Genomic DNA, 21,941 nt, shown 5'->3' with positions numbered 1-21,941 from the left:
AATTATTGTCCAGTTACTAAAACGATCACTGTCAAGTGATCAAATAGCAATGAAGCAATGTGTGTGCATGTGTCTACATATATGGGAGTGTGTATGTATGTATGCATACATACGTATATATGTGTGTGTTTTCATATGCATATATGTGTATATACATATATGTGTAGCATATGAGTGTCTTTGCTGCAGGTTGCTAGGTTACAGCATTAAATGCATATTGGCCAAGGATATTTGAACACTATTTTACTATAGCTTAGGGGTGATTGATTGTTTTGTTTTTAAAGTATCTTAATTGAGATAGTGAGGATATGCTGTTAGACTAGGAATTAAAACTCCTCTCCAAGTTTTAATTTTAATACTAATTTATTCAGTGCACTTAGCTTATAACTCTCCCTACTTTTGTGACCTCTACCATAAGCAATAGATAGATAGATAGATAGATAGATAGATAGATAGAGCGAGCAAGTCTTTCTCTCCAAAGGATTTTGTGTGTATTAAGCAAAAATACACATCAAGAATACCTCGAGCGTCTTCCAGCACCTCACAGCACTGTGCCTAATGGTTTAGTGCAGACCCTAGAAACACCTATAGGCTTTAGATACCGATAGTGAAGTGGGTTAGAGAATGGAACTATTTGAATTAGATGGCAAACATTAAGAATAATTCAGCCACAGCCTTTCATTGAGAATGTTCCTTGATAGCTACCGTTTCCTCATGGGGTCTTAGACTGAAATGATAGCTGTGTAAAGACAACAGGACACAGCCAGCAGGAAGGTGTCAGACACGCAGTGTCCCTGGAGCCTGCCCTTTCCCATCAGTCCCCATTACTCCAGTTCTTTTTTGCCCTCAGAAACCTTAAGAGAAGTCTGTTATGCAGCCTGGCCTCTGGTCCTTGTCAGGGAGACATGTGATTCTGGCTCCCGTGTTCAGCAATTTGTCTCCAGTCTGGCTGCAGTTTAAGGACCTCACAGAGCCTTTCTCCCCAGCACTTTTGTTCTGTTCCTTGTAAAGAGCCATTGCTTCACGCGCTTGTCTGCCGTAACCTCCTCTTGACCCGAGAGCATGCAGCCTCTTCAGAGGGATGAACAATTGCCACAGAGACCAGACTGAGGAGTAGGATGCCGGCATCTTCCACTAGAGCCATGCGCAGTGTGAATGTGTCTGCAATCCATAAGGGGGTCTGAGGAAAAACACAATGGAAACCTTTCAAGACTACTGATTCAATTAAGTGCCTCCTGAGAGCGTGGCTGAGCGCCAGCCACGGAAAATTCAATATCGGCTTACTGAAAGACACTTCATCTCCCCCAAGTACCTGTCCCCCCCGTCCCTGTTATGTATGCAGGGAAATATTCTGCAGCAGCCTTTGGAAAATTTGTCTCTTTTTTTTTTTAAATAAAAATAGACGCCTCTCAAATCCATTAATGTCAACAGTCACGGGAAACTTGTAAGGGGAAATGGGAGATGATAAATATGTCCTTACAGTGTCTAAAACCAATGAATTGTTCAGACGTACAGTTAAAATTCTGCATGAAATTATGTGCACTTACGACCACTGACAGGGTTAAAGCAATGAGCAGCTTTAAAATAAGTGTGATGTGGTCATACCCAAGTCTCAGCTCTTTATCTCCTAGCAAATGAGGGGCTATGGTCTGCAGCCCCCATACACCAACCGAATTCCGTAGTGAGCAGCATTCAAAGGACAGGCTATGTTCCTTTGTCCTTAAAGTGGTATTGTGACTGCCGGTCAGCACAACCACACTCTGTTTATAAAGAGATGTTTGGCAACACCATCCAAATGGGGCAACTGTGAGCGCGGGTTGCTGTTAGTGTCTTTAGGTGTGAGCAGCATTGGTCCAGAGCGTCTGCAGTATTTCCAGATTAAACCCGGCAGTGCCAGGGGCTGCGTCGCCATCTGTGTGACGGGATGCTCGGGCTTTGAAAGGCAAGAGAAGGGAGAAGGAGGAAAGCCCAAAAGAACAGAAGACTCCACGTTGCCCAGCTCAAAGGAGTTAGCAAAAGGTGCAGATAGATTTTTTCCTCACTTTATTTTTATTTGTGGTCACTCAGGCTGTTGTTAAATTTTATTCCCGCTAGGCATAAATGATTAAATTCTCCCTTAAATGTTACATAACACAAATGATGCCACCGACCAGCATAGTATGAAAAGGATGTTGAAGGAGAGAAAGGTGTCAGAACCAAACTTTATAGAGAGCTGTGCCGTCAGCTCCAGGGCTGAGTTTGAAAAGTTCAGTATGTCAGAAGAGGAGCAAGAGAACATGAGTTCTGTCCTTTCCCAGAAGTCAGCTTTGTTGGGTACAGAATGAGAGAACATTCCGTAGGTTTTCCATGACGTGCGTGTATTCCAAACTCTTCTCCCAGCCCTGGCTCTCAGCAGATAAAAGGAAACCTTAATCAAACACAACTTGAAGAAAAACCCAGAGAGAAGCCTTTGCTGCTTTAGTATTTTTCCATAACCCTTGAAATTCTTCATTGTCTGCAGAATCAGAAAATATTAACAGTGTTCTAATTACAGAAAAATTTTCTTCATCCTAAAAATATTTGTAAGCTTCCTGTCTTGGAAGGTGGTCGTGTGCCGCTTTGCTGTAGTGTAGTGAGTTCTGTGAAGACCCATCCCTGACACTGGGAGCCGTCTGCGGAGCGTGTGCCAAGCCCCGGGCCGCTGCTGGTCTGAGGATTCTAGGCCTGTTCACGTACTGTGCACCGCAGGGTCTTCTTGGAGTTAAGCAATAACTCTGAAACTGTTCATGGCCATAATCTCATTTTAAGCGCATTGCGGATCATCTGAGCAGCCTCCTTGTGACAGCCACAAGCTTTCGCTGCTCACACAATGTGCTTGTTTCTGGTCATTGAGAACAGGGTCTCACTGGAGGCTTGGTGTGTATTACATACAGGGCCTACCTTGGTAGGAGTTGACAGACTAGGGCAAGCAATACTGGACAGTGCGTGGACCAGAGGCGTTTGGAAGGTTGATAGTGCAAGTAGCCGTGGTAACAGAGAGGCCGTGGAAGAGACTGAGTCATAAAGGGTGACCTGATGAGAACCGAGGCCATTCATGAAGGCGACAGATGCTGGTAGCAGCATAGACTTTGAGTAAACCCTGTGTGTGTCTGAGCCCCAGCTCTGTCACCCCCTTTTACACCGGGGTCGCCTCCTCCATCTGGCCTCGCCGTATTTATCTGCAGTACCTGGGGACGACAGTACTGCCTCTCTGCAGCTCCAGTGGTTACTGGTACAACTGGCAGGAGCAGGGGTGGCGGAGCTGGGGATAGACCAGGGCTGGGAATTGGTCTGTGGAGGTGCCTCGTAAATGCCCAGAAGGAATACCAAGCTGGCAGTGTATGTGTGGGTTCACAGCTTCAAGAACAGGGAACCCGGTGTGGAGGATCGTCAAGCAGTCTTGACCGTGGGATTGAGTGTGGCGTTAACAAGGCAGTAGACCATCCGCAAATGACCGGAACGTTTCTTCTGTGCCGCAGGCGGGCGTACTTCAAGGCTGTGTCACCCTCGTCCCCTTCTGGGCTGCATTTGCAAAGCAGCCATCTCATTCTAAGCAGTGGCCCTTACTGCAAGGGGACAGGTAGACTAACCCGGAGGTTCCCACCCAGGGTGTGAAATTGACCTCTGAAGACATCAACATAGATTTCATTCCCGAGGGTGAGCGTATTTTAGCCGTTCCGTGGTTCTCGGGGGCTCAGCTTTAGTCGGGAAAAGACAAAGTGAGCTCTGATTTGATGTCATTTGTCTTACTCCACAGCGGAGCAGCCACGGTGGGTGATAATAACATCTACGCACCGCGCGAGGATTTTTATTGGTATTGCGATTTGCTTTGCTGCCTGGTACACTGTTGGCTTTAAACGGCTCCCAGCGTCACTCCGTGTTAGCCTCTACGTGAAATTCCATCTCCGTTATCGCCTACCATTCTAATAACTATTTTCAGGATCCTAACTTTCTCATTTTTTTTTTTCTGTTGCGTGTCTAATGCTCTCCCTAAAACTAGTCTCAGTGGTAAACAGGCGTAAGACACTTGTCAGGGCACAGGACACTGGAAAGTCATGCCTGTGGTAGAAACACTGCAAAGACGCGTAAGGAGTGGTCCTGCTTAGAGCTGTATTTATCCATCTGAGTGGCCAGAAAGGATGCTCTGTGGGCCACTGCAAGACTGTCTCCTCTGTCCATCTTCTTTTGTTTGGTTTTGTTTTTGTTTTGTTTTTTTTTTTAACTCTTTGTTTCTTTTTTTATATAATTTATTTTATTTTTCTTTTTTAAAAAGAAAACAAACTTTTTTATTTTACATACCAATCCCAGTTCCCTTTCCCTCCCATCCTCCATCCCCTCCATCTTTCCCCCCCCCCCCCCCCCTCCCCCCAGATATAAGGCACATTGCTTTGGAGTAGATTCAGTGTCCTCCCTACTCTATCTAGCCTGAACAAGATACACATCCAAAGAGAATAGGATCCCAAAAAGCCAGTACATGCAGTAGGGATAAATCCTGGTGCCACTGCTAATGGCCCCTCAGTCTGCCCCAGTCATACAACTGTCACCCACATTCAGAGGGACTAGTTTGGACCTATGTTGGTTCCTTCCTTGTCCGGCTGGAGTTAGTGAGCTCCCATTAGCTCAGGTAAGCTGTTTCAGTTGGTGTCCCCATCATGGTGTTGACCTCTTTGCTCATATTCTCATTCCTCCCACTCTTCTACAGGACTTCGGGAGCTCAGCCCCAAAATTCTCCCCATTTATCAGCTCTTGGTATTTTATGAGCCTTGCCACATCTCCCACTGCACGCGGTCACTTCTGTCTTAGAGTTTGTGCTTCGTGGTGCTAACATTGAGATCCTGGACCAATACCTAAAGTGAAAAAGACACACATTAAAAGTCAGGTCACAGAGAGAGGGCAGGCAGAAGAGCGTTAAACCTGTCTGGGGATTGACTTAAAGTCCCAGTGCCCAGACTGTACCTGCAGTTGTGAATTGTACCTACCCTTGCCGATGGGACTGGCCTCACCTATCCTTGCTGTGGAAGGAAGGTGGGTTCCCAAGAAGAAGTGGGGTGCTGAGGTTGAGATGTAGGACAGCAACAGACTGGGGGCCTCTGTGGACCTTCGTGTAAAGTGTTTGAGGTTTATTTTAATTGTGGTTGTCAGTCATTAGCAAATTTAGTTCTAGCCATCAAGATTGTCCTTGACACCTTGGTTAACATTCTCTGAAATGAAAATATTTTAGATAATGAAGTTATAGTTTGGTGAAGAGCCTTATACTACATACGGCCTGTTCTGACTTTCCCAGGGGAAGGAGAGTAATTTATATGGAATATCAGGGGACTTAATTTATAGTGTTCTGTGATTTGTTATTTTATGCAAGAAGCAAAAATAAACAGTATGTGAGCAACCTTCTAAGAATTCTATATATAAATCAGCATGAGTAGGGAATGGTAGCAAAAACCTGTATCCTCAGCAGTTGAGAGACTGAAGCCAAAGGATCCTGAGTTCAAGGCCAGCCTGGGCTACATACAAACCCTATCTCAAAAAGAAAGGGGAGGAAAAAACCAACATTACATTTATATTCTTATATAAACTTCTCTGGTAGTTTGAAAATGATGAACACTATGCCATAGCTTAGAAATCTTGATGGTATTGAGCAAATCTAAATGAAGAATCTGTATAACTGGAAAACATATATATTTTATGGATTATTTGATACGGTGCCGACAACTGGCTGTTGAGTTAAATCGATCACCTTCCTTAAAGAGAAAAGGAATTGAGGATGTGGTTAGAATGTGCCTATTGGAGGGCATTGGCTTTCAGGCACTGGCAAATACTGTACACAGCAATTTGAGGAGAGGACTGTGAATGCTGACTGAGTTGTGAGGCTAAGTCATGCCTGGCCAGCCTTTTGCATTCCTGGCGGCCTTGCTAATATGAAGGCTGGAGATCCCTGACAAGGGGCTTGGTGGAACCAGCAACTGCAGCATGGTTAAGCTGAGTGGTAGGTAGGAATCCCTGTAGCCGTGGTGGTCTACAGAAAGCCACCCCGTGTCAGAGTGTGCTGGAGCCGGAGGTAGGAAAAACTTCACTCCCATTAATAGAACATTTGCTCGAGTCCTTGAGTGTTTCATGAGTTTCTCCTAAAAGCACATCTTTATACTTGCGCTCTTTGCTTTCTTTCTGACTTTCACTCACACAGAACAAAGCCCCTGCTTTCTTCTTGTCTCCCTTAGGCTGAATTCAAAGCAATGTAGGAGTCACCTAAGAATAATGCATTTGTCCATGTGGAGAATTTTTGCATGAGAAAACAATCAGACCTGGGGAAATTTTTGGTACACCTGGAACCAGATGTCACAAACCTTTTTTATGTTATTTCTGAAGACATCTTTAGTAATCATAGTGTCTTAGGCCTTTGCTTTGCAGAGGAGGGAACTCAAGTTTGTAAAAGAATAGTAAGGCGCCCTATTGGCAAATGCAAGATCTGAGCCTAGAACACAGCGTTTTGACTTCTAGTTGAAACACACTGTGCACGAACTGTCAGCTCTTTCCTGAGGAAGCCCACATCTGCCCACATTCCCAAACACTCTATTATACTCTACAGCAATTATCCCAATAGTTAACACCATTTCAGTGATTTTCTTTTTCCCAGAATACTGTCTTTGCTTGTCAATTGCCTTGTTATTATTCAGTGCAGTTTTTCCTGTGTTATTTTTCTTTCAAAGTTGTAAACCCTACAAGGGCAATTTTTCATATCAAAATCTCTGTGTATTCTTCTAGAGTTTGGGGTTTGGTTTGTGTTTTCTGCTTGTTTGGAGGCATCTCACAGTTCGGTTTTGTCAACTCTCATTTGCTCTGAGGGGTTAAGCCTGATATATATATCCAAGCACTAGATAATAAGGTACAGAGTATACTCCTCAAGCTGGCAGGCCAGTGACACATTGCTTACCGTAGCAGCACTTCCAAGATTTTCAAAGGCATTCCTCTAAGATAAAATAGGAATTTAAGTCCTAGAAATCTTAAATAAAAATAGAGGAAATTTCACAGAGAAAGAGAAAGACTGACATAGAGAGATGAGGATATACATATATCCCATATGCGTATGTATATATGGGGGGGGGAAGAACCCTGCCTGTAAGAGTTTTTAAAGTCTAGGTGCCTAGATTAAAATCAGTTGGCTCCCTCTTTCCTGCCCACACTACCTGCAGGTGTAAAGAGGTTGCCTGATTTGGGTGTGGTTTGGTGGAGTCAGACAGGGTCAGGATGGACAGAATAGAGCAAGCAAAGGATCACAAAGCAGGTCAGAGATTTCTTGTGTGGGTGATGCCAAGTGAAACACTGGAGATGTGTGTGAAATATAGAGTCAGAAACTAGAAGTATCAAGGGTCAGAGTCTCACAGCCAAGAAGACGTGTTATAAGAGGCAGAGAGGAGCTACGGACAGTGTAGGATCTTTCTGGTAGTATGCTAGCTGAGTCAACTTGGATTGCTTGCAGGGTCCTATGTTGTGTACACTAGAGGAGATAGATAGATGGAAGATAGATAGATAGATAGATAGATAGATAGATAGATAGATAGATAGGCAGGCAGATAGGCTATATTTATTATGTAATTCATGAGTGATATATGTCCAGTTTTTTGGAATATTTAGTGATTTCACATCAGCCTCCTAATGGTTTAGTAGCCCTTATTCAAAATGTTAGAAACCAGATGTTCCAGATTTCTACATTTGCATAAACTTCATGGGCTGAGCCTCTCTAACCTCAAAGTTTAGGATGCTCCAAAACCTGGAGCTTTTTGTATATAATGTTGGTCAGCAAAATGTTTTGATTTCTGAGCATTTTGGATTCCAGATACTCAAAACCAGGGGGCTCAACACGTGGTTAATACACTGGCTGCTTTAGGATATCACTTCCCTCCTTGAGAGGGAGGGCCAGGACATCCCTCTCCACGAGGCCCATCTTGGGGCCAGAATGACACCTTCAATACTCAATGTGAGAGTATTGAAGTAGTAGTTAAGGCAGTGCTAATTCTCATCAAGAAAAAAAAAAGACTAGGTAGAATTTGATCCCTAAACAATTAGTACCACAGACATGACCCTACAGGAAAACTGGGAATACTGGGACAACCCTGCAATCCCAGCAGGCTGACACAAAGGTCACCATCAATTGAAGACCTTCTTGGACTACACTGCGAAACCCTGAGGTCTCTTCTCTCCTAGCTTTCCCCGTGGCTACAGGAGTCAGCCTTATGTGCTGCTTCCCCCATGAAGTCAAGGATATTGGAGAAATATGCACAGGCCCCGACCCTTCCGAAGAGAAAATCAAAGTAAGCAGCCGAGGGCTGACGTGGCTGTATTCTGAGCTGAATTTAGAAAGAGGTCTTTGATTTTTACGTCGTCAATATTTCATCTGTGTCAAGGTGGTAGTGAAAGGCATTACTTGATTTTCGGTAGCAGAGGTAATTACACTAGGATTTAAAGGTTAAATGAATGGGTCAAGGTGAGGGGATCAATTAAATTAGGCCCACTTTGGTCATTTAGGCAGGAAGAAACCAGAATATGACTATTGCAAACCAGAGTATGAGACCCAGAGCTGTCTCTCCGGAAGTCAGAGCTGTAACAGGCAAAGGAGACAGTCTGCCCACATGCTGATGGCAATGGCTTGGCTCTGAGCACAAGCAAAGGGTCAGGAACTGAAAACAGAGGAGAGCCAGGGAACATGAAGGGAACATGAGTGAACCAAAGGGGCCTGGGCGCCGAGCTCAGTACATGGGGCCGTTCAGGTCTCAGCTCTCTCTGTCTCCCAAACCCAACCTTGGGCATGTTATTTACATTCTCTGGGCTTCAGTGTCCTGTCTGGAAAAACAGAGATAGCAGTACCTACATTGGGAGGACAATGAGACGCTACCCTAAAACGTTTCGTGAGAATTAAATGAGCCTGGTTTCTAATGTACAATATTTTTAATAAATATTGACTCTTGTACCGATGAGGATTAAAACTATATAGGGTTCTCATGGGGGAGGGGGGGTTAAAAGGGTAAAATCCCATAACATACATAGCATGTTTGACTACTTAGCAATAGTAGTTACTCAATGAAGAACTGTTAATAAGGGAAAGGGCAAAAGTCTTCTTTACCTATGGGAAAGCAACAACCAACTGCACAGGGGTGAAAAACAGGCCTGCTGCAGTCACGTTGAAAGACCCATCATGGCTAGGAAGCCTCCGGTTGGGAGGTGGGGAACACAGAAAGGAGAGTGGATTGAAAAAAACGCTTGCCGTAGCCAGAAGTCACCAGTCACAAACTTAGGAAGATGTGATAAGGGACTAGTTCTCCAGTCCAGACAGCGTCTGACTGAAGTAAAACTTATTCGACTGAATGTCTCATCTCTAAAGAGGTGGGGACAGAATCATCGCATCCATTTCTTAATGAAAGAGAAGTGTTTGACCTAGGTTCAAGTTCAGATTCCTGGCAGGGATAAAGAAACCACGTCCATGTTTGCCATAGACTGATAGGCAAGGAGGATGGTTGTCCCAGATGATCAGGCATCTATCCGACCCCCAAGCTTCCCTCCAAAGACAGAACCAGTGACATGGAGAAATCCAAACTGTGAGTGGAGTGAGGGAGTAATTACACCCGTGTGTGAACACACACACACACACAGACACACACACACACACACACCTACCTTTCATTCCTATTGAAGTCTTGAATTCCAACATTCAACCAAGTCATAGTTTAGGTCTGGCTTTATTATGGGTGGGAGGGGCTGACAGAGGAAGAGAGGGAGTGAGAGACAAAGAGACCGAGACAATTAAGTATCTGGCCTTCAGCACCCATAGCTTCTGTTCAATATAATTTTAAATGTGTGCTAGTTAGCATCTGCTTTACACAGCATAACATGCTGGTTAGGTGACTGGCAAATTTTTGGTAGGATCTGCTTCTCATTTAGATTTTTTTGGTTTTGTGTTTGTTTTTGGAGATCATATTCACATTTATGCCAGAGGAAAAAAAAAAAAAAACACAGCATAGTGTAAACTGAGTTCTCTCTGGAAATCTGGTGTCAAGCCCATGCAGAAGTGCTGAAGTAGAGAAACCTAATATTGACCATGGGAACATGTCACCTTTCAGAGAGTCTTCTGTGGCGTGTGTCTTTCTTTGGAATGATGCTCTGACTTAGCTTCCTAGAGAATGAATCTTGGCTCTCTTTGGATGGCCCATGTGGGTCTAATTATTGTTAGGGTTCTCAGTAGAGGTGGGAATAGAGAAGAGGTAGGGCAGAGGATGCTGTCCATAGCTAGGGACTGTAGTTTCACTCAAGACGCCCCTCCCCCCAGCACTGGGCACATAACTCAGCATTAGCATGCCTGTTTGACAAGTTGAAAGTCCTTGGTCAATCCCCAGCAATGAAACACAAACTATCAGCAGCTACCTGTAACATTTGTGCGGTAAGCCCTCCTGGGCTGTCTTCACTCTCTCAAATACTCTTTCAATTACCATTGTGTGTTCCTACCCTCACTTCACTGGAGTCCCTGAAAAACATAATGGATAGCTCTGGACATGTAAGCATGTTTACCTATCTATATGTAATAAGAGAAAAGCTTAAATTCACACTTGTGAGCCACTATCTGAATGATATATTTCATTCCTATATTGGAGGTGGCTCTGCTAAAAGAGATGTCTGAGGCAATTTCTCTGAGTTCCCCAGAGTCCGGGAGGGAGGGAGGGAAGAAAAGAGAGAGAGAAAGCAAGCAAGCAGGCTGCTTTAAGCTGTATTGGTATTCTAGATGCTAATGAAAACAGCTGTGAATATTTTATTAAAACAAGATTTTTTTCTGTGGATTCTTTGATCAACAACATTATAAACTCTTCTCCAGGAATATATGCACTCAGCCACCACATTCTATATGTTTCTATCAAAGTCAAATTTAAGATAAAGCATTCATAAGAGATAAAAAAATAGAGTAGAAATCACAATAGGGCAAAGCAAATTTTATTCTTATGATTTATTAACATCTGTTAAAGTAACACAACCCAGTCAAGCTCTGTGTGGTCAACAATATATCTGCTCATCTCTAGGGAATTGTGTGGGTTCCTTGAAGGCATCTCTTTAGGCAGACCTATGTATTAAGAAAGAGGCTTACACAGGAACCACCCCCCCACCTCCATCCCATTTGATTGACGAGGTTTTCAGAAGGAAGGGTGTCACCTAGGAATTAAGTGTTGTCTGTGCTGAGTTGTGGCAGAATAATTCCACGTGAGCTTGCTTTGTGTGCGCCTGATGTGCCATCTAGTGGTTAAGTGAGCATAATCTTAATGAAAAATAAAATGCAAAGCCCTGTGCCCGCCCCTTGTTACCCCGTATTCCTGCCCCTTGTTAGTCAGCAGCAGAGGTTTGCTCTTACTTAGCAAAGATCTATTATTTGAGAAAGAAAAGCATTGTTTTCTCAGAATTTATACATTGAACAGAGACTTGGGGCAGGGAGGGCACACTGATACCACCACGATAATTACATTAGCAAAAAGTTCAAGTTGATAGTGTTCATGTGTTTTGTTTGACACAGAGGACTCTTTCCCATTCCACTTTTTAGGAATAGGATTCACATCTACAGAATATTGCACAGACCCCCCCCCCCCCAGGACACAGCTTGCCCGGTGTGCACATGTATACATTTTATGTATTGATAACCCATGCAACCACTACCCAGATGAGGGCATGAACGTTTCCAGTTCCACATCAATCTCCCTCTTCCCCTGCCCTGACCAGTTTACGCCGAGAGGAGAGGCGGCTGCTCTTCTGGCATCTGTCACCGTGGGTTTATTATAATGGCACAGCACACAGTGCATATTTCTGAGCCTAACCTCTCAGAAAGAATAAGGTCCTGTCATCACCATTTTAATAGCTTGTCCAAAAGAGGGGCAGTTTGCTCAGAGCAGTCTAGGTCGGCTGTTTCTCAGAGTTCAGGTGTCATATGTTAGCTGTCTCCGGTGGCTTTCCTTACCCAGCTCCTCTGGAGCTGTCTACCGATTGTGTTCTCCCAAGTGCCTCTGCAAGCCGCCAAGCCAGCTCTCAAAGAAATCACATTGTTTTTGAGTGTCACCTCTGAGACATCAATGGCTGTCGCGGCCGATGCATGCTACGGGGGCTTTTCTGAAATTAATGTGAGTGCTATGTCACCAGCCACTGCTCAAATTAAGCCGTGTGCGGCGTTGGTGAGACAGGCTCCCAACCTGCAGCCGGTTAGATCCCACTTCACGATGCGCAGAATGACGCTGTAGATTTGGCTGCTGGTGCAGATCTTCTCTCCGTCCAAACTCAGTGAAATCTAGCGTGGGCGTGTCTATAGCGTGGGCGTGTCTATACCCTACGCGTTCACTCCCGGTTTCAGCAGCGCAGCGCAGTCAGGACTGCAATGTGTCTCATGTTCTGTCTTCGGGCTCGCCATACTAATTATCTCCGCCAAACAATTCAGAGTAAACGTATCTGCAAAGATCCTCAGAACAGTAGTATGAGATTGAATTTAATAACCCACTCTAAGTAGTCTTATTCTTTATGTATACTGATGTATTAATATTGGAATGAATATCAGGAAATCTATTAAAATAATGCACCACATCAATAGTCCAAGTAGGCACAAGCCTAATTATTTCCACGGCACCGAAGACATTTGATAATGTCCAATTCTCCATTGCTGGGCTTTAAAAATGAACTTATTATAATTTTAATGCTCTTCTGTGAGCATTTTAATAAACAACAGCTACTTCCTTTAAAATGAGGAACACACTGTGGGAGTCAGCCTTAGCTTTATTATTAGGAGTTCTGATCATCAACTATGTCAAGGAACGGAATATTTCTATTTCAGGTATTTTTGTGTACCAATCTATAAATATTTTTAAAATAGCAAACAATGAAAATATCATCTGATGAAAAATAGCTAGCAAATTATTTTTATCTCTATTTAAGAAATTATAAAGTCAAAGAATGAAGTGTGTTTCTATTTCTGTTCTTTTTCTTTTTTCTTTCTTTCTTTCTTTCTTTTTTTTTTTTTTTTTTTTTTTTTTTTGTATTTAGGTCTCTCGCACACACTTTGAGTGAGTAACTACGTAACTACGACTAAGTTACTTCCCTGGCCCTGTAACATATTTCAGGAATTTTTAATGATGGAAGAAAAAATCATGGGGGAACGGGGAGGGAGAGGGAGGAAGGGAAGGAGAATATTAAACCTCATAGGATGTCCTTTGGTGAATCACCGAATTTTATATTTTCTTTACATTCTTCTATTCTTCTGAAATTAGGATGAATAATTTTTAAAAATGCTAGTTAATTCTAAGGAAAAGTGCAGTGAAATAATATCTATATTGCTGCCTTGTTTGTGGTAAGTGGCCCTGGTCTCTTGAAATGTGCCCTTGCAGACGAGGGACCATTGGGTCTAAAGAAGACTCAGTGCCTCGGCCGTGGGGGAGGGATCCACACACGTCACGTTTGCTATTTCCAGCTGTGTTCAGGACTCCTGGCAGTAACATGTTTGTCAGATGTCTACCGAGTGACTTTTGGGTTGGTTTACCTAGCAACCAATTAAATAAGCTCGAACAATGTCTGGGTAATACTTTGACTACAAAGCTCGCTCTGCTTCTTAACATATACCCTATCCACCCCAGCGCTAGGTGTCGTTGAGTTTGAACAGAAACTCAAGGTGGGGAGCAGCCTTGGTGGGGAGCACCCTTGGTGGGAGCACCCTTAGGTCTCTTTTGCATTGTTTTCCCTTGAACCCTTATGCCACTTGTGACAGTAAGCATCCTTTGTTAAAGGGCGTGTTTTAACCTCCCTGAAAACTCTCATTATGCTGTTTGTTTAAATCCCCTCTGTATTTTCCTTCTGACCTCCTGTGAGTGGCTCCTACCTTACATCCAAGAGCAGTTCACCCCCTTAGCCTCTTGGTGCCTGTGCATACAGCCCCAGTCCTACAGTCTGATTGGTCCCAAGCGCAGTGCTGCAGTTGTGGGTGAGGAACATGCAGCCTGGTGGCAACTGAGGGGAGGAGAAGTAGGAGTGATCCCAAAGTCATGTGGGGAAGGGGATGTCATGTGACTCTGTGGCAGCGGCAGGGGTCCAGATGGCAAGTCAATCTCCAAGGATTAGAAAGCAGCACAGAACAACCGCCACAACCGCAGCAGAGCCCCATAACCAGGCTTCAGGCATCTGTACCTCGTGGTTGCCCCCTGCTGGGTCCTGTTGCAAATTATAGAACCAATTACTTTTTTTTTTCAAGTACATACACTCCAATGCACTTTGAAAACTAAGTACCTTTATTATACCCTCTAATTTTTTGTTAAAAACAAATCTTTCAAATACTCATATCAGGGTATCACTTCCAAATGATGTCTTTCAATTGTCATTCCTTCCCCATGGGAAGAATTAGACAATTAAGAGCCCTCTAGTGGAGCCCCAGGCAGATGCAAGCCTGGCTGGCTCCCCTGCATGTTCTAGTTGCTGCTGTGTGCTTCAGGAGCTCTGCGCTGAGCTCAGGTTTAAGAGTTCACCCTATTTTTTTTTTCTTGCTATGTAGTATTGGGTGGTGTTCCTCACACTATAGAAAGAGAAAATCAACATCTTGAAGACAATGTAGGCCTTTTACATTAGTTGTTAGCTGGTGAAGTAAATGCAAATGATGAATGGAATTCATAGAGGAGACAGTGAATGAAAGGAAGGGAAGGAGAAGTCAAGACTGTTGCTTCTATGTGTAGAGCCAGAAGATGTGTGCTAGAACAGATCCTTGTTTGAGCCCAAACTTTTATTTTAAGATTTACTTATACATATATATGTATATATGTACATACATATATATGTACATACATACACACACAAAGATTTCTGCCTACATGTATGGCAACAGAGCAGAAGAGGGCACCAGATCTCATTACAGATGGTTGTGAGCCACCATGTGGTTGCTGGGAACTGAACTCAGGACCTCTGAAAGAGCAGCCAGCGCTCTTAACCTCTGGGCCATTTCTCCAGCCCTGAGCCTTAACTCTTAGAAGCAATATTTACAGTAGCCAAAGGAGGGAAGCAAGCCAGATGTCTGCTGGTGGGTGAATATAGAGACAAAGTGTGGTATGTACCTACACTTCCACAGGAAAGAAATCCTCAAACTTCATGCAAAATGGATAAACCTTAGAATTGGTAGAAGGAACCAGTAATCCTTTCTTCATGATTCCACAAACAGATCTTAGTAGCTCAGCTCACAGAAGCAGAAAATGGAAGTTGCTTGGGGCAGAGGGTAGAGAGCCACTCCTTTTTTTTCAAGTGTTCGGGGAGTGGGTGGTGGTGGTTACACAGGTGTGTGGATTTGCACAATGCCAGTGAAGTGCACACTTCACTGATAGAATCGCTGCAGCTCACACCATCAGGGCACGGTTGCCAGGGACGGCTCCTCAGTACCTGGTAACTGCCAAGCTGTCTGCGCAGGAAGGGAGGGGGCCGCTGGGAGAGACAGTTGACCTGCGCTCCCTGGAAACCCGCTAGGGCTCCTTTAGAACAGAGTGGCATGCTGTGTTCAGTAATGGCCTTCTTCTCCTCCTCAGGGTGTTAAACACCACGTTGTTCGAAAGTTGGGAGATCGTCGGACCCTTCCCTTCCTGGTGGGTTTTTAACCTGCTGCTGTTGCTACTACAAGGGCTGAACTGCTTCTGGTCTTACTTGATTGTAAAAATAGCCTGCAAAGCTGTTTCAAAAGGCAAGGTAAGATAAGACTCACTCTCTCCGAGATGTCCCAGAAATGTCAGGGTATTTTTGGCTCCTTTGAAATCACGTATTTGGAAGTGGTATTCCTTCCAAAACCACCTTGAAACACAAACCAAATTATTTTCCTCCCATTTGGTTCATTTTTAAAGTTTCTCTGTTGCTTTGTGGTTGCTGAAACCCAGAATTTACAATTTTAGGTTTAATGATGACATATTATCTATTGTGCTTTTCTTCCTCTCTCCACCTTGGACTTTCTCTGGTCATTTACCGTGAACAGAAATTTAATTTAATAATTTATTTGTTTTCATGGAAGGATTGCTAAGTGTCGCGTGCCCATTTTTAAGCAGCCCTTTCTCTCCAGTAGAAGAATAAATACGTCCATGACTTCTCCAACAAAATTGACTTGTCTCTGTTTTAAAATGGAATCATGGGGCTGGCTGACTGAAATAAGCCTTCCTGAGAGCCAGCCCCTTTGCCTAGAGCAGCGAATTTTCCAGATCGTTGTCCGTGATGTTTTCTTATTTCATTTTTTGTTCTCTTCCTCCTGCCACCCTGGAAGGCTGGGAAGTGGAACCCTTTACATGTAAGTTTCTTGTCTTCTCTCTTGCTGTCCTGGGTGACACTTGCCTGCTGGAGGGGTGCTTACGGGCTCTGTTCCATGCTTGTTCTTCCTTCTAACCGGCTGGCACTCTTGGAAGCTTCGTGGCAGCCATAGTTTCCGCGAACTACAGAAGATTCCAGGGGGAGTTCCGTCACTGCCCCTTTGTGTGAGCCTGAAAATCCTGCTGGTCCAGCAGGAAGGGGGAGATTTTTTTCCTACTGGTGTCTAACATGTCCGCTAAGAGACTGAAACAGTTCAGTGTGAAGTGGGAGGAACAGAACCAGCTGATCGCTGTGGTATAGAAAGAGACCTGAGCTATAGGTGTCCCGATCTTCAGAAAACAGAGTAGCATTTGACCCTCTGTCCTCAGTGAGGGAGGTCCACAGAATCGGCCCCCTCTTCGGGAGACATCTGGGTGACTTGTCATGATCTCTGAAGCCAGTCCTCAACACCACCGCCTATACAAATCCAAAATATTTTGATGGGCTAAGTTCTTAGGAGAGGAAGTTCTTTTTTTTTTTTTCTTTCTCTTGTGGCTTCTTATTCTTTAGAATGAACTCATGTTGCTTTTGAAATTTTTCTGGGCTTCATTTGGACACAAATTAAATCCCTGTGCATAGAGATAATAACGGAGGATGACGGGCGTGCTGGATGAGATTACTTGTCTCCTTAGCGCATTGCTGTTTCCACCAGCCCTGTCCTCTCCCCTCTAGCTGCTAGTCCTTCATCTCCGCGAGGAAATCGTCACTAATTACGTTCCCCAGCTTCGGCCTCAGGGTTTCTTCCCGGCCGTTGCTGCTCTCACCTAACGCAGTGAAACTGCTCCTGTCCGTGGGCTCTTCTTGTGCGTTATTTTTAGGCGCTCTAAATTGTCCTTTTTCTTTGACAGTATCATAACTGTGGGTTTTTTTTTCCACATGTAATTTAAAATAATCTTACTAGGCAGGCAAATTGATACCGTCTGCATCTGGAGTCCTCTGTTAGCTCCTTGATTCGGTACTAATAGACTTGATATGGTGGTGCTCTGCAGCGGTACTGTCTATGATTCATGCCTTTTGAGTTGAAATTTTCTCATCCCCTCAGCCATCTGTGGCCTCAGTGCCTAAGTTTGTCGTTGTTCTGTTTCGGAGTGAGACTGTCTATGTGAGCTCACCTCAGAGGGCTTTGAACTGAGGATCACGTGTGTACGCTATTCAGCCCATCACTGGTTAGAGCGGAACAATAGTTCTCAGCTTTTGCGTTTCCCCGCCTACCAGTGATGAAGTCCTCACTCCCTCGTGGTTTCTGGGTACTAGACTCCACAGCTCTCGGGTTGACGGTGCTGAGGACAGGATGCCATATGAAAGTCCCCCAGGAATTCTGAGACATCTTCCAGAGGCTCTGAGAGTCAGTCCATCCAGCCCCCCAGGGAGTCACTGGGACCAGGCTGGGAAGATTCCCATGAAGCCAGGCCAACAGGACCCTCTGGACATCCAGCTCAATGATGTGAACGAAGCTGAGCATGTGGGTGGATACCCAGAATCCCATCACCCAAAGGCTAAAGTAGAATTGCTGCAAAGTCTGGGCTACACAATGAGACGGGGTATCGAAATAAAAACTGACTAATTAAGTCAATAAAAATTGACTATTGCTGAAAGATCTTAAGACCCTCTACGTTTAGATGCTGGCTATAATTTGACCTGCAGAGAAGTGGATTCCAATTATTTGTTTTAAAATCAATATAGTGTTTCCTTGCTACATAGTGATAGTGGTATCTATGCTACTAAGATGTCGCTTTAGGAACTGGGGACAAATGAGTCAATTTCTTCACTAATAACCATAGTCCATACATAGAAGGAGTGTTTTTCACATGTCACGTTAACATATAGACATGTGTCTTATTTTCCTGTCCTCATTACTTAATGAAACTGAGTGGGAAATTGAAGAAACTGGCACATAAGAAAGAATTTCTGCGGATCTGGCCAGTAGATTTCTGCCTAGCAGAAGTTGAGACCCTGTCTCGTCTAGAGAGCCTTTAGAATGTCAGCTGGTGACGTCTGTTATTATGTCGCATCTGAAACAAATTTCAACGTCACTTCAGCAAAGAAGAAAGGGAAATTAAATATAATACCATGAATTACAGGGCCAGACAGCAATGATTTGCTTTTAATGGTTTGAGCGATTGTGTGTATATCTCTGTTAGCGTGGTAATTGAGAGTTAACCTTAAGTAATTGTCAAGGAGAATATGGCTATTGGTGAACAAATTGACTCATTTGTCCTCAAGCGACATCCTAGTAGCATAGATACCACTATCACTATGGGTAAGAATGGGATTCATGGTCTAGGCATTCTCCATGGTGGAGGATACCCTTCAGGCTCTGTGGTGTCTAAATCCGCGTACATTCATCACAACCTGCTGTGTCACACACATTATATCTCTCCATGGAAGAGTACACGCTACCATGGCAGTGTCCCCCTCTTTGTTGTTTGTCACATGTGATTAGGTTCATCCCACATGAGCTGCGGGGCATGCGCTACCCTGCCGGTCCTCGGAGCTGGTTTCACTCTGGCTCTTGTGTTCCGCAGGTATCCAAGGATGACCGGAGTGATATTGAATCTAGCTCGGATGATGAGGACTCAGAACCTCCAGGGAAGAAACCGCACACTTCGACAACCACTAACGGAACCAGTGGTACCAACGGGTATCTCCTGACTGGTCCATGCTCCATGGATGATTGACTACCCAAAACTATAAGTCCTCAACAAAGTGAACTGTTTGTTCCTGGAAGTATTTAATAAGTTGCAAATGCAGTTCCTTTCCTGATATCTCATCACCAGAGACAAAAACAAAAAAAATTAGGATTCTCAAAGCATTCTGAATAGTGTACTGCCATGTGTCCTGTCTGTGAATGAAGAAGAAATCCCATCCTATGTAGGCATGCTGTATGTAACTGACACAAGGGAACAATATTTGCATTTGTCTTAGAATATTATTTATTTTTTTATTTGTTTGTAAATCTGTGGACAGTCAAGGATCCCCTCACTCCTTTTCCTCTGGGCTCGTGACTGACCGTGAAGGAGATGCTCCGTCTGTTCTACCCGCTTCTCATGTTGTAGTCCAGTGTGCCGTGAGCATCGGCGTCAGCTTACTTCATCACTTAGAGCAAGTAAAACCCCGCGCAAGATCCCCCACACAGCTCCCAATAGGTTGGCTTTCTTTCTGTTCTGCACCCATTTTGTGACTGCCCATATATAGCCGGTGACTGTTGTCCCGTGGGAGTCTAAACAGGATGAACCCGGTGTTTTAGTTTTTACTCTTTGTGGTCAAATAGCAGTTCAAATGAAAGAGGCTAGCTCTTAGGGGACTTTGGAACTTTATATGAAATTGCTTTGGAATAGTTTGTCTCTTGCTTACAAATATGAGATTTCTTTGGTGTGGTCTGGAGTTGACCTTGTTGGTAACAAAGTTATCTTGCCCTCCAGTGAGGCCAGTGTTCTGATTCTGAAACAATGTCACTTGCTTAAGCTCACAGACACAAAGGGACCCACATACTGGAGACTTGCTCTGTGTTCTGGGAATCACATAAAGATAGCAACTGACTTCATCCAGGTCTTTTTTCCAGAATTCCTACTGTATTAGCCCAGTCTTCTGTCTTGCCGTGTTAAAAAAAAAGAAAAAGAAAAAGAAGAAGCCAAGAATGTTTTGAGGCAGAAAAAAGAATGAGTCTTTTAAGAGCTGGCAAAGCTACCTTGCGTGCAAAGCGCTATACTGCCGCCAGCTCTCAAGAGAAAGCCCTCCCTAGTGTTAGACTTGTGGGAGAAAAACCATTTACCCTTCGCCTTTCTCCTTAACTGCATCCCATAATGACTTTCTTGTTGCTAAAAGTATCAGGCTTGCACTGCAAGGCTGGTTTATTTACCTCTCTGAAGACTCGTGGGGGCTCCTAAGAATTTTTATTCAAGTGGAGCTATTTCCAGAAAAATGGCCAAAATTCTCCTGGACGATGGCAGTGACAGCCATGAGGAAAGTTACCAAAGAGTAGTTCATGAGCGCCCTTCCCCCCCCCCACACACACACACGCCCAGGCCACTATCATTGGCATGTGGCTTCAAAAACCACACGTTTGAGCCAAGGATTTTATCTCATCTCGTCTTTAGTAAAAAGGGAATTGAACGGTTATACAAATACTCCTAAGTCAAGCATCACCTAAAACAGGAATCAAAAAAATACGGGCACTGAGTAGCCAAAAGCAAAATGCCGCAGGGCATGTCATTGTCCTGCCCACGGCCATCCATAGTTCATTTGGTTTTTCTTTAATTAAATCTTTATACCCTTACTCTGAAACCTGTGAGTGACTAGGTAAGTGAAAATTCCTGAAGAACTCTCACTGCAATGTTAGCTCTTTCCCCACCCAATTACAAAACAGTATTTTCTGGTATGGTCCAGATCATCATTTTAAACGCTTGGAAGCATGTCTACTTGTTGCTGTAGAAGACAGCGCAACCGACTGTGACTTGAGCTTGGCTGATTTATATGTCTAACAGTGAAACTTGGAAGTGTTTGAGTTTATGAGACCAGTGATAAGACACCAAAGGTATTGTTAGTATTCAGAGCATTTGCTCAAATGCAAATAGGTAAAAACAATAGCAGTGTTGAAGGGTGAACCTTTCTCGTCATCTTAGCTAGGGAGCATGCCCATCTTGCTTCAATATCTGGGCACATCCTCCCAGGGGTGAGATGAACTTGAGGACCACCGTGTATTTGAATTTGAACTAGGTGACCCTTTTTTGCACAGAAGAATTTTAAGATCAGTTTGTAAATTCAGAAGAGGTATGTAAAATGAAGTAAGTTGATTCTGCCCGTGTCAAAGGCAGTTCTAAACCTGCTAGACCAGGGACGTGTTTTCTGATCCCATTAGCATGACTCATTCTTCTGCGTGTCTACAAATTTTTGTTTCATTTTACATTCTAGAGAAAATAATTCTGTTCGGTGAATTGAAATGGAGTTTGTAGGCTTTTCCTGGAATAGAATATTATCATCTCTGCTTCCTGTTCTCCCATAGTGCCCAGATAAGACTGAGAACGGGCACTGTGTGAGGAATCTTGTCCACCTGTGCCAGGCCACAGCTTTCAGAAGTGTGATTTGTAAATCCAGCTATAGGTTAGTTCTGAGTAGTGTTCTTCTTAATTAGCTTAGCCTGTGGTGATGTTCCCTTCCTCCTGGTCGCATTCAGATTTCCCCAGGGTACCAAGTTGTGTGTAGGAAGGACTCTAGGAAACGTGACTTTTGATCTCCAGTGTTATAGTTTACCTAGATTTAGTGGGGGGGAACGTGGGAAATCAAGTAGAATTTGGCCTTGAGTCAATAAATGCTGTGTGTGGTTTATGTGTGTATATGTATGTTTTTCCAAAAAACCAGTAAAACCAAATTATTACTGATTCATCTTCACCCATATTCTTTCCATTTTAAAAATCCATTCACGTGTACTCTAGACGCTTCCCTTCTCCTTTGGTTTGCTTCCCACCTGCTGAGCTTAGCCCTACCCTTTCAGCCTCTTATCCACCAAGCTCCTTGAGACAGAACCCAGGTCCTAGAGCACCTGCTCTCACACAGGCGCCAAG

General features: G+C 43.9%; 1 protein-coding gene across 1 annotated transcript in view; it reads left to right on the top strand.

Moving 5' to 3' along the window:
• The window catches only part of Cers6 (ceramide synthase 6), a 231,482-nt gene extending 209,777 nt beyond the window's left edge, over positions 1-21,705 (top strand). The window contains exons 9-10 of the mRNA XM_050123461.1: positions 15,579-15,735; positions 18,906-21,705. Coding sequence (XP_049979418.1) covers positions 15,579-15,735; positions 18,906-19,058 — 310 coding nt within the window. The 3' untranslated portion in view covers positions 19,059-21,705. The remainder of the gene's footprint in view (positions 1-15,578; positions 15,736-18,905) is intronic.
• The last annotated feature ends 236 nt before the right edge of the window (positions 21,706-21,941 follow it).

Source organism: Alexandromys fortis, unplaced genomic scaffold (assembly GCF_014885135.2).
Source record: "Alexandromys fortis isolate MF-2015 unplaced genomic scaffold, M_Fortis_MF-2015_v1.1 scaffold_8_9099976_23576923, whole genome shotgun sequence".
NCBI lineage: Eukaryota > Metazoa > Chordata > Mammalia > Rodentia > Cricetidae > Alexandromys > Alexandromys fortis.
This window is presented reverse-complemented; position numbering and strand designations above follow the sequence as displayed.